The following is a 13,679-nucleotide window of genomic DNA, read 5'->3' on the forward strand; positions in this document are numbered from 1 at the left end:
TTCTCTAAAAAATAAATAGTTTGAGTGACTTTAAGAAAAGAGAAACCATTTTGAAATTGTTCAATGCAATGTTTAATTATATGTTGTTAAAAGTCTTTAAAATATACTTTCATAATGTATTTTTTCCTTGTTTCCTGTAATTTATTAGTGAAAAAGATAGGGTTTAGATATTCCACACAGAAATGCTTGAGCAATGATAAACAGCATATTCTGTGGGCATTTAGCGATGTCGAGCTCAACATTTAATAAATTCACCCCATTAAATCCAATCCCACGGGGGTTATCTGTATAGCCATCCATCAACATAATTCCAGAAACCTTATAATAATAATAATAATATTTGATTTCTCACACATGTTTTGATACAGATTTTGATTCCCTCTGCTGTTTTCACTCTGTTCTATGTACACAGTGTTCTAGAGGTTTAAAAAAGCAGTAGTGTATATATTATTTGTTGACTTTAATAAGAAATATATCATATATTTGAGCACGAACAGAATCCTGACATCAGTACTGTAAATGTATTTACTGTATCTGGTTATAATTATGAACTGCTGCACAGAGTGAAGTTGGCATTTAATTCACATTAATCATGAAAACCTGGCTGCTGTCTCAAGAGGGTAAAAGATAATGAACTCCGATGATCAATCTTTAACCACTTGGACAGGACCGAAGCCAGATTTAACAACATTCTTTGCAAGCAATGATCAAGCTACAACAACTACGAACTTGACCTCCATTGGCATCTATATTCATAACTTTGACACTGATATGATCTCATTTACATGGCTCTGTTAGCGAGGGCGAACATTAATCCACACTCACTCAGCTTATTCCCGAGAAAGCAATGCAACATGTAACATGACTCGAAATATGTCTTTGCAGAATTTGAATATATATATATATATATATATATATATATATATATATATATATATATATATATATATATAGGGCAACATTTAGGAAATATAATCAAATTGGATATAAAATAAAGGTACCTATTGTAGTACCGACCTGGAGCGAAGTCATATGGCTTTGGTAAGTGATACCATTTATAATATCAGCCAAAATCATTTTTATTGGTGACATACAGAGTTTTGAAAACCCAAAAAGCTTTTTGGAATCTTGATGTTGTTAACATATAAATCAGTTCTTGTTCTTATTAATATAAAATTTAACACCTAACATTGGCCTAGTTTCTGTTGAGGTGGTAAAGTTTGGAAACTGGTGATAAAAACATTTATCTCCATTAAGGTCTATAGAGAATTTTTATGTTATCATCGGTTTCCAAACGTTACCACCTCAATGGAAACTAGGCCTTAATGGTGAATATTTGATCAATTTTGAAAGGAAGAAGGTTTAAGTTGACCTTTCCTGGAAGAATACCTGTGACCCAGAGGATTTAACAGAACTGCAGTTGACCGATTAAACAAAAGAGACACATTTCAAATATTAAAAGCTTTGTAACTTCAAATGGATGTCTAAAAATTTGACCGAATGCAACCAAGCTATCTACAAGTACACAGAGTTTGAATATACATGGGGAGAGAAAGATCTAGACAATATAATCAAATTGGATCTAAAATAAAGCTACAGATTGCAGTACTGGATCTGAGCAAATGTCTGCTGGATGTGACATGCAGAGCTTTCAGAACCCAAAAGGACTATCTTGTCATTAACAAATACATACCGATAATACTACTAAAGAACTTGTATTCCCAATGTGATTCAAAATACTTTAATACATGGTCATAGATTTATTACCAATTATCAATGGCTGTTAAATAACTTTAAACTTTAAAAGATGAAATGCTAAGTTGACCCTGTTAGAATGAAAGCATGTGACTATGAAGGATTGTTTACAGGTGGTTCAGTTGGCCAATCAACCAATCATATTTAGAATATTAAAAACCTGCGACTTCAGTAGTAGGCTCTTTAAAACAATATGAAATGACTACCACTAATTTTGCTAAGATGGGAAATTAAAAACGTTAAACCTATAAGTTATATATTTTTTCTACATCAGTAGAACATTTTCTTCTTCCACATAAATGATATATACACACTCACAACAAGCTACAGTATATGTCCATAGAGCATGATCCATAATAGTTATTTAGATTTAAATATACAAGGCTACATAACTTATCTGGAAATAGCTAGAATATTGGTGAATATGTACCATGCACGCACTTAAGTGACACTTTTAACAATTACTAAAATGCACTTTGAGGTGTGGTTAGGTCATATCTTTGCTGATGAAATAAAGAGAGAGAAAGGGTGCTAATGATAAGATGCTAAATATCTCCAAAAATATTACCTGAAGATCATCCATATGCTGCATACAGTCCTCGTTCTCTATGTTTTCTCTATAAGATAATATTTCAGCATTGACCATTTCTCTTTCGGACATCATTAACACATTCATTGGTTCCCTTTGGCGCAACCTATGGCCACCAATGTCCTTTCCCAAACCAGGTGACTTTGTATTTCCTGATAGCTGCACCGCAGACACTCCTAGATAAAGATCTTTTGGGTTCCATTTCAATGCTGTTGGGGTTCTGTACCCAGAAGTGTCAGACGTATGATGAGGGAGATCCCTGGTAAAGTTGCGAATGTCCTCACTATGGGGAAGGGTTTCAGGAAGAGATTGCTTGGTATTTAAGCTTTGCTTTCGGGACGAGGGCTGTTCTAGGCTCAAGGCTGTGGAAATTAACTTTTCCTGTCTAACCTGAAAATACTCAGGATTTAGTTTGTGTTTTTTGGGAGCTGGGTAATCTTTTGGGTTTTCACTACTGTAGTAACTTGAGGGTTCCGATCTTGGTCTTCTTAACTCTGTAGAAGAATAATTACAGTTAGTTTAGGAACCATTATTCACGTTTCTTAGATAATTAAACATGACTAACTGTGCAGAATGAAACCCCTCCCCCCAGTATATTTTACAACAAACGTAGTCGTTCCAGCTACAATAAATAAGCCTACTAATGATGATGTGTATAAAACGGATCTGCCAACGTAGCCTATTTTTAGCATTTGCCATTATGTTTAGAAGACATAAATATCATAAGATTTTATTTCCCATGAATAGTTAGAAGCAAAAATAGAGACTGCTTGAAAAGCAAAAAAACATGACCTAGAGAAACCTGAAAGTATCAGCATAGCAGAATGTACTCGGCATTAATTAAACATACAGCAAATCAATTTTTCTTTAGAAACTCCATACTTTGTCCCAAAACCTCAGTTAGGTAATGTCTGTAGAAAAGCATTTATTTATATACAGTAGCCAGTGTACTTAACCTATTACACAATGGACAAAAGTCACTAAGAAGTATTTTTTAGATTCTTCAGCTACACTGAGCTCACCAGCCTCTCCAGCTTCGTCAGTTCCTATGCTATTCACTAAAGCTCACTTTTCTCTTTGTTCATTAGTGAATCACCTTAGTGTAATAACGCAGAAAACAGTGAAGCTGGTGAGGGTGGTGAAACTGGAGTATTTGGTAAATAATATTAGTTTATGCCAGTGCACAACTCCAGTAATCTCCAGGAAGATTCTCCTGTTTGCTCTGGCAGTTGGTTCATAAGAATCTTTTAATGAGAATAAATTGCCCTAATGAAAAATATGACACCTGTTTCATGATTATTATTGTCCTTAAAGGGAAATTAAACACTTTGGCCCCTATTTATGAAAGGCCTGTCGGACATGATCCGGCATTGCGAATCATGTCCGACAGAACTCTCTGAATGCGGAGAGCAATACGCTTTCTGCATTCAGCATTGCACCAGCAGCTCTTGTGAACTGCTGGTGCAATGCTGCCCCCTGCAGATTTGCGGCCAATCGGCTGCGAGCAGGGGGTGTCAATCAACCCCATATTCAATCTGGTTGAATTGCGGCAATCTCTGTCCGCCTCCTCAGAGCAGGTGGACAGGTTATAGAGCACCGGTCTTTAGACCTCTGCTTCATAACTGGTGTTTCTGGCGAGTCTGAAGGCTCGCCAAAAACATGGGGCTTTAAGCTCCATAAGGAGCTTGATAGATATGCCCCTTTGAGACAGTAATATAAAAAGGGTAAATTATATATATATATAAAAACTCTGCAACATACTTTTAATATTTATTTTCCTGTAATTCCATTCTGAAATTGTGAGCTTTTCAGTTACTGTTAGAAATGGAAGTGCAGAACACTGTTATATTCCACACAGCCATTGGCCGCACACTCTCTAGTGACCTATTTATAACTGCCCTTAATTGGCCACAGCAGAGAAGGTAACCTAGGTTACAACATGGCAGCTCCCATTAATTTATAGAAACTAAAAGTTTACACTTATTTTGTCAATATTTAAACAGCTAATGAAACTTTAAAAAATACATCTACATGTTATTCTCAGACTAATCTTTTCTTTGAATGCGTAATTCTATCTAGTATTTATTTAGTGTTTAATGTTCCTTTAAATATTGTCCGTTCAAGCTACTTTCTTTGTGTATAGCTAACTTCCTACGCTTACACTAGCAAGTCAGCTACTTTACTAACAAAGCCAACATAACTAGCCAAATTCAACAGGTGACTTTTCAAGTAATTTATTTTTAAAGAATTGCTAACTTGGAGATTTGTCTCTGTTAGCCATTTCACCTGGATTTAAACAAACTGGTATCATGTGTAGGCAGTTTAGGATCTTTGTGAATAGACCCTATAGACCCATGTTCATAAAAAAGCAGGCTTAAAAGAAAAGACCACCCTTTGTTTTTATTTAACCTCTTAAAGAGCACATATATTTGCTTTCAACCATTTATTTTTATTTACAGGGACACTAAACCCTATTTTTTTTCTTTTGTGATTCAGATACAGCAGGCAATTTTAAGCAACTTTCTAATTTACTCCTATTAGCAATTTTTCTTCATTCTCTTGCTATCTTTATTTAAAAGCAGGAATGTAAAGCCTAGCAGCCAGTCCATTTTTAGTTTAGAACCTGGGTTATGCTTGGTTATTGGTTTGCTTAATGTAGCCACCAATAAGCAAGCGCTTTCCCAGGGTGCTGAACCTAAAATGGCTGGTTCCTAAGCTTCACATTTCTGTTTTTAAAATAAAGATAGCAAGAAAACGAAGAAAAATTTTATAATAGGAGTAAATTAGAAAGTTGCTTGAAATCGCATGCTCTATCTGAATCATGAAAGAAACAATTTAGGTTTAGTGTCCCTTTAACCTCTTAAAGAGCACATATATTTGCTTTCAACTGAATAACAGAGATATCTATAATCACTTTATCATAAGGATACAATTCAAAAATGTTCAGTAGGCCCTTTGATAAAGCCGAAGTGTTATCAAAAATATTAGGGGAAACTTGGGAGGGTTAACCGGATAGTTTTTAAACTAGCTGCAGCATTGCACCGTATCCTTTAGAACTCCAGTTGTAATCAAGATATTATTAGTGTACCCAGTGCATATTTTTGCATATCATAATTCAGGGGTCGACAAATTTGTTTAAAATTTCGGAGCCAGTCATACTTTTAGGAGCCAGACAGTGGCATTTGTATATATAAATATGGAGAATAATCTGAAAAAGTTAGGAGGCAGGGGTAAAATTCTAGTAGCCAGTGGCTACCTGGCTCCTGGGTTTGTCGAGCCCTGTAATAATTAACAGATATACTAAAACTACATCAGTCCAGGCAGGAGTTACGGATATTCCTAGGCAGAAACAGATGTAAGCAGTTTTAACCATTCGGTGGCAGAATTGTAATGCAGCAGATAGAGGGTAACTTTCTCTAATGAATTTTAATAATTTGTAACACTACAGTGAAATAATTTGTAACTGTTGATTGATATAATCTATGTACAATTTGAGAGTCAGCATATTAGCTGTACCAGGAATAGAAGTTATATAGCTATTTTGTTTTTATTTGCTTACCAGCACAGCATTATTACCTTTATCATCAAATCAAGTTTATTAGCTACAGGGTTATTGCAACTTGATAACAGATCAACAGCAGAGCAATATTTAAATTCTTATAAGAATATTTATTCATACTACTTTCTAGGTGCAGTGAAGCTCCTGAATTATTTTTATTTTTTGCCGATTTCTTAAAGGGTTACTGAATCCAATTTTTTTTCTTTCATGATTCAGATAGAGCAAGCAATTTTAAGTAACTTTCTAATTTACTCCTATTATTAAGTTTTCTTTGTTCTCTTGGTATCGTTGCTTGAAAATCAAGAATGTAAGTTTATGAGACGGCCCATCTTTAGTTCAGCACCTGGGTAGCTCTTGTTGATTGCTGGCTAAATGTAGCCACCAATCAGCAATCGCTACCCAGGTGCTCAACCAAAAATGGGCCGTCTCGTAAGCTTACTTTCCTGCTTTTTCAAATAAAGTTACCAAGAGAACAAAGACAAATTGATAATAGGAGTAAATTAGAAAGTTACTTAAAATTGCAGCTCTATCTGAATCATAAAAGAAAAAAATTGGGTTCAGTGTCCCTTTAATGTTAATATAAAGTTATGTTTTAAATACATTGTTTCAAGCAGGATAACACTATTCGATACATTTTAGCAAAGATTAGTAATTGTATCCTGTATTCAGTTCTCTTACTGAATAATTGTTAGCTTAGCATTCTTGTATAAACTTACCTGTGTTAGTATTTGAAATAATTGTTACCCCCTTCTGGGATTCTTGAGAGTTGATCGTATCACTATGCCACTGATTTAACCAACTGTCAGCATTGGCTTCTCCACTTTGAGAACATTGTATCCTAGAATTTTGAGCCAACTGTGCTTGCTCTTCCCTCTGTAATTGTTCAAGACACTCAGCTAATTTCACATGTCCGCGAGAACGTGCTATTGAGAGAGGAAGCCTGCCAAGTGAGTCAGGGATGGAGATAGCGCGCCTGTCCCACTTATACAGCACAACCGCAGCCTCGGTGTGGCCAAGTGCACATGCCCACATCTAGAAAGAAAACAATATTCGTATAATTAAATAAAACAACTGTGTGCACCACCTAATACCTAAAAACAGGGGTTACACACACACACACACATATATATATATATATATATATATATATATATATATATATATATATATATATATATATATATATATATATATATATATATATATATATATATATATATATATATATATATATAACAAAGTAAATATTTGCATAGGAAATTAGTACATCTAGGCAAGTATCCCCGCTTGCTTTTCCCCAGAAATTCTTAATATACAATGTTTCCAATGCACAAGAGAATTGTGGGTAAGATATGCAAATTAGATATGCAAATTCTCAGTTTTTTTGCTTCAAAAATACTGTTTTGACACAGTGATCCTTTTAACAGGATTATGACAGCAATATATATATATATATATATATATATATATATATATTTACTAAGGCATAATAGATTTTAAGTAGCAAAGTAGTATTTTTTTCTTCCAGTGATGTGTCACAACACCCCCTAGATATCTTAAAGGGACATAAGACACCAAATGTTTCTTTCACGAGTCAGATAGACCATAGAAATAATTTGGAAAGTTGTTTAAAATTGTATTCTCTAATTTGCTTTGTTCTTTTGATATCAGTTGTTGAAAAGCACACCTAGATAGGCTCAGGAGTAGCAATTTACCACTGGGAGCTAGCTGCTAACTGCACATATATGCCTTCTTTTAATTGGCTCACCCGATGTGTTCAGCTAGATCCCATTTGTGCATTGCTGCTCCTTCAACAAAGGATACCAAGATAATGAAGCATATTTGATGATTGAAGTAAATTAGAAAGTTTATTGAATTAAATTCTCTAATTTGATATTATGTTCATTTTTTTTTTTAAAACCATTTGCCTCTACCACCTCTGTGTCCAAAAATAACAGGATAAAAAAGTTGTTACAAATTAAAGAATTCTTTACAGATACATAAAGCCAGACAGTAATCACAATGTGAGTCAACACTAGGAATGTTTTTGATGTCTGGGGAATGATATTGCATCATCAGCTGTTCCAAACTTCTAACTGCTGAAGTACCCAAAATAGTATGTGTAAGACACGCATCTATGAGTATCATATATAACACATCTAATTTGCTACAATACGTTTCCAAAAACATAATAATAAAGCAACATGAAACCCATTTTTTCCCCAGATTTGAACAGAGCATATCATTTTAAACAACTTTCCAATTGACTTCTATTATCAAATTTGCTTAATTCTCTTGTTATCCTTTGTTGAAGAAGCAGCAATGCCGTACTGGGAGCTAGCAGATCACATCTGATAAGCCAGTAACAAGAGGCATATATCTGCAGCCACCAATCAGCAGCTAGCTCTAGTATTACATTGCTGTTCGTCAGGCTACCTAGCTATTCTTTTAAACAAACGATAACAAGAGAACTAAGCAAACTTGATTATAGAAGTAAATTAGAAAGTTGTTTAAAACGTTGTGCTCTATCTGAATCATTAAAGAAAAATATTTTGTTTCTTGTCCCTTTATGCAATTCTATTTTTACATATTTTGGAAAATTTTGTTAAATATTTCAGATATAGGGGCCAATTAATCAATGTCTGTTGTAGCGTATCATGTCCGACAGACATTGCTGAATGCCAACAGCATACGCTGTTGGCATTTAACATTGCACAAGCAGTTCTGGTGAACTGCTTGTGCAATGTCGCCCCCTGCAGATTCGCAGCCAATCGACCGCTAGCAGGGGGTGTCAATCAACCTGATCGCTGCTTCATAATTGCTGTTTCCGGCGAGCCTAGAGGCTCACGTGGAAACAGGGGCATCAGGGGTCAATCGGACCCATGGTCTTTTTATTTCACAAGCATGTTAGATGAGATAAAATAAATAATAACCGACCATACAGTAAAGAAAAAAAGTGCTTAATCAGTCATGGGGAAAATATAAATAAAATCCCTACAAGAATATATTCTATAATTTGTCATTTGTTTCTGAATAACTTTAAAATTGTGCAATTTTTTTTATGGATTTTCATTAACTGTATCATTATTGTCTTTATTTTTAATGTGCTAACAAATACTGCAACACTAAAAAGTAAAAATGAAAGAGTTTAAACATCATAAAGTATATTACACAGTATCTTACCAGAGGAGTACATGAAAAATGATCTACATTTAAAGGATCAACTTCTAATTCCAGATCAATACTGTCAGCATGTTTTGTTCTGAAAGGAAAGAGAGAAATGACATGAATCGTTACTCTGTTGCTTTTATTAACTTGTGAAAACCACATTCTATCACTGGAAAAAAATAGTAACAGTATTATCATCTATGTCCCAGTACTCAGCCTGGAGTTCCCTTGGGGGACTTGGGTTATAAGGGAAGGATACGCCAGGGTTTGCCTTGTCATATTAGCCCTGGTACAGTGACAGAAAGGGCAAACAGTATGCCACAGACAGGGGAATGTGCCAAGTAACGTTACAGCTGTAATAACAAATGTGCCACTGTGACAGATTAAAGGGACAGTAAACAACAAGACTTTAATATAAAATGAGTAATTATGCACAGTAAAAAAACTCAGCAATATACTTTCATTATGTATTTGTACCCTTTTCCTTTAATTTAAAGGGATAGTCTACACCTTGTTCATCTTAAAGACTTACCTTAGATGAAGCGGTCAATAGCCTACTGCACCCTTTCTATACCATGCTGCAGGAACAGTAAAGTATTTTAAAATGAATATTGTTTCTGGCCAGTTTGAAATGGCTGCCAAGCTCCGCCCACTGATGACATCACAATGTAGACTATCCCTTTAAAGGGTTTTGAAACCCAAAAGTTTTCTTTCATGATTCAGATAGAGAAAGAATACAATTTTAAACAACTTTCCAATTTACTTCTATTATCTGATTTGCTTAATCCCTTTAGATATCCTTTGTTGAAGAAATAGCAATGCAGATAGATGAGCCAATCACACGAGGCATCTATGTGCAGCCACCAATCAGCAGCTACTGAGCCTATTTAGATATGCTTTTCAACAAAGGATATCATGAGAATTAGGCAAATTAGATAATAAATGTAAATTGGAAAGTTGGTTAAAATCGCATGCTCTTTCTAAATCATGAAAGAAAAAAAATATTGGGTTTCATGTCCCTTTAAGTTTGAAAATTATGGATTTTCCAGATCTGAAAACTGAAGGAGCACATGCCAAGATTCACAAGCCAAACCCTGCCAGATATCCCTACCTAATTTGCAGCTGTTACATTACATTTTTTTAGATTATGTCAAACAATTGTTTAATTACAAGGTGTATACTGTCCATTTAAGTTTCATAGTGAAATGATACATATAAAGTATTACATAAGGAAATGTGCCAGCTAAAATGTATCATTTCATAATGTTAACGGAAAAGTAAGCCAAGAAATTATTCAGTTTAACAGTGCCAAACAGAAGTCAAGGAAAGTGTGCGATACTGAAATGAACCAGATGAACTGTGGAATAATATCAGATACAGACAGGTGGTATCATGAAAAACATTTTGCTCACTGTATGCATAAATGTATTATTTTTCCTACTTTGGTTCAGAGATTAAGATTAATGGCCAGGGCCGGATTTACATCTCAGGTGCCTGTAGGCACAAAAACCTGAAGCGCCCCCCCCACCCCCCCACCCCCCCCTAGAAAAAAGTGGAAAAAATGAGGACTTTTTTTTATTATTATTTAGGACAACTAAAAATAAATATTAGATGTAAAATTACATTTTCCCTTTTATGGAGATACACAAATACACACACCAATTGCAATATTTGTTGTAATGGAAGCTACACCAAAAATCAATATTCACTTGACTCAAATGGCCATACAATTTCTATTATGTATAACAAAAACAAATCATGTTAAACTTTTAATGCAAAATATTCTAAAGAAAACCCTATTTAAAGGGACATCAAATGTGACAGTTTGCTGGGCATTTTATTATTCCACTAGTGCTTGCAGAGAAGTGTGTTAGCCTCTTGCAAAAGAGTTAAACACATAGTCAATGTCAGTTCTGAGACAGCAATACACATCTGTGCAGACCCAGATGGGCTCATAGGACATGTTTATTGACAAGCCATTAGTGTATTGCTTTTCTGGAGATGACTTTGACTATGTGCTTAACATTTTGTTGGAGTCAAACACAGTTTTGTGTAAACAATAGCAATATTAAAACTAGCAGCATGCAAGCTCATCACCATCAACAACCTGTGCAGCCAGTGGAAGAAAATATAAAATGTAGGGAAAAAAATCTTGTAAACTCTGATATTTTTGGTACAAACACACACAGATGTTACATTTATTTTGTTCTGAAATATAAATATCATATGATGTTGCTCTCAAAGGAAAACATGGAATGTTGTAGATTATATGTAATCCAGGGGTCAACAAATGTGTTTAAAATTAGAATTTAGAAATTCAATGGGAGGGGTTTAGTTTTAATCTTTGCCCCTCTCTCCTTCATGGCTCCCTCAACTGCTGTAACATATTCCCAATGAAACACTCGACTTTGTAGGCACCTGGCAGCACAATTCTTACTAAAATAAATGCCCTCATAAAAAAAAAAAAAAAAAAAAAAAAAAATTTTTTTTTTTTTTTTTTTTTTTTTTTTTTTATTATTGACAGGCAGGCGCCCCTCACTGCAAGGCGCCTGTAGGCACATGCCTACTGTGCCTAATGGGAAATCCGGCCCTGTTAATGGCCTGTATGTAACACATTTTAACATGTTCTCTTTAAGATGCAACAACAGAAAATGTGACACAAAAGTCCCTAGATAATTAAAAGGACATTAAACATTGACATATTAGTAAGTGTGTACATTTTTTTTTGAATGATTTAATATCTTGTTTGCTGCAATCGTTGTTCAGTAGTCAAACTCCACCTATCACTTGGCTTATTTGGAGGATCTGGACTTGCTTTTGGAGAAAACACAGCTAGCCACAGTCATTATGTTGACAAAACATGCTTTTTTTTTAAGTTCTTATTTTATCATCTCTGCTGAAGCCAATTAGGACAGATATGTGGCAGGGTTAGGCTTGTGAAACCTGTCATGTACACTTTTTCTTAGAACTAGAAAACCCAAAATTTTATTAAATTAAAGAGAAAAAATAAATAATTAAAGTGTATTCCAAAGTTGTTGTACTATGGATAATTAAACATTAAGGGCTAGATAATTAGCCCTGCGGAATTTGTTGGCGCTCTACACATAACCGATAATAATAATAATAATAACAAGGGGAGTTCTAAACTATCGATCGCCCACAAACGGGCTACCCTTTGCGGGTGTGCGATAATTTACCAGCCATTAGAAGTGGCTGGTTATTGCTAATTCCAGCTCGCTGTAGCAATTAGTCCTTAGAAAATTAAACAGAAATCAGACCTCTGGTTAATTTTATAAATATGCCCCATATGCCCCCAAAATACAGTGTAGTGTATTTAATAAAAAAATAAAGATAGCAGCATCTTTATTTTTCATTAAAATTACTGCACTAGGCAGTGTTTTGGGGGTAAAGTTGGTGGGAGTGGGGTGTTAGAAAAAAAATGGCACTAAAAAGTGCCTTTACATTGCGGTCTATGGTAACTGTGTGTTCCCAGTAAATATATAGGTATATGCTTATATACATATATATTTATGTGTTAATAAGTGTATATACACGTATAAACACATAAATATAAATGTGGATATATTCATAAACATAAATATTTACACTTTGCTGCCATTGCTGCGCTACATACCCCCTTCCCTGTGCTTAGGTTCTGATGGCATCAGAATGAGGCTCCCATTGGAGCCTATGGAAGCGCGCTATCGTAAGCGCAATGCTTCCTAGCAATGTAATCAACTTGCAAAACCAGCGCACATTAGCGCTCCACTTGTAATCTAGCCCTAAACATTTAATATTACAATTGCTAGATGTTTACTGTCGCTTTAAGGGCAATATTGAAAACAATTGACTGTGACTATATTGTTTCTCCATAAGCTACTAAAAGTACTGTAGAAAGCTAATGATCCTTACCTCCATTTGATGAGGGTTTGGATGAGCGTGGCGTATCCCTGGGCCGCAGCTAGGTGCAGAAGAGTCATTCCTCTGAAAGTCTTTGAATGGATCAGGTGTTTGGATTGTGCCCAGCAAGCCCGGCTCATCATCTTTTCACACACAACGACTACGCGGCTTTCAAAACAACTTCCTATAGACCCGACACCAGCAGTGCACTGCAATTAAAGTACACAGTAAAGCAGTTATATAAGAATGCCACAGACCATGTTAGTTATATGGGAGGGAACATGAGCACATACAGTTGTTATTTGACTTAAAGGGACACTCAGGTTAAATTAGATTTTCATGATTCAGATACAGCATGAAATTTTAAACAACTTTCCAATTTACTTCCATTAAAAAAAATGTGCACAGTCTTTTATATTTACATTTTTTGAGTCACCAGATCCTACTGAGCATGTGCAATAATTCACAGACTATACGTATATGCATTTGTGATTGGCTGATTGCTATCACATGGTACAAGGGGAGTGGAAATATACATAACTTTGAAATTTGTTATAAAAAAAATCTACTACTCATTTGTAGTTCAGACTAAGTGCTATTGCATTGTCTTGTTATCTTGCATTTGTTGATTATGCAAATCTAATGTGTTGACTGGTCCTTTAAAGGGATACTACACCCAATTGTTTTCTTTTTTTTCTTTCATGATTC

At 34.9% G+C, this 13,679-nt stretch overlaps 1 protein-coding gene across 2 annotated transcripts in view; it reads right to left on the reverse strand.

Annotated features, from left to right (window-relative positions):
• CAMTA1 (calmodulin binding transcription activator 1) overlaps positions 1–13,679 on the reverse strand; it is a 181,446-nt gene that overhangs the window by 109,542 nt on the left and 58,225 nt on the right. For both annotated transcript variants that reach the window (XM_053690379.1, XM_053690380.1), the window contains exons 3-6: positions 12,984–13,180; positions 9,087–9,165; positions 6,620–6,935; positions 2,324–2,838 (exon numbers count right to left, since the gene is read on the reverse strand). In XM_053690379.1, the coding sequence (XP_053546354.1) occupies positions 2,324–2,838; positions 6,620–6,935; positions 9,087–9,165; positions 12,984–13,180 (1,107 nt within the window). The remainder of the gene's footprint in view (positions 1–2,323; positions 2,839–6,619; positions 6,936–9,086; positions 9,166–12,983; positions 13,181–13,679) is intronic.

Source organism: Bombina bombina, chromosome 8 (genome assembly GCF_027579735.1).
Source record: "Bombina bombina isolate aBomBom1 chromosome 8, aBomBom1.pri, whole genome shotgun sequence".
NCBI lineage: Eukaryota > Metazoa > Chordata > Amphibia > Anura > Bombinatoridae > Bombina > Bombina bombina.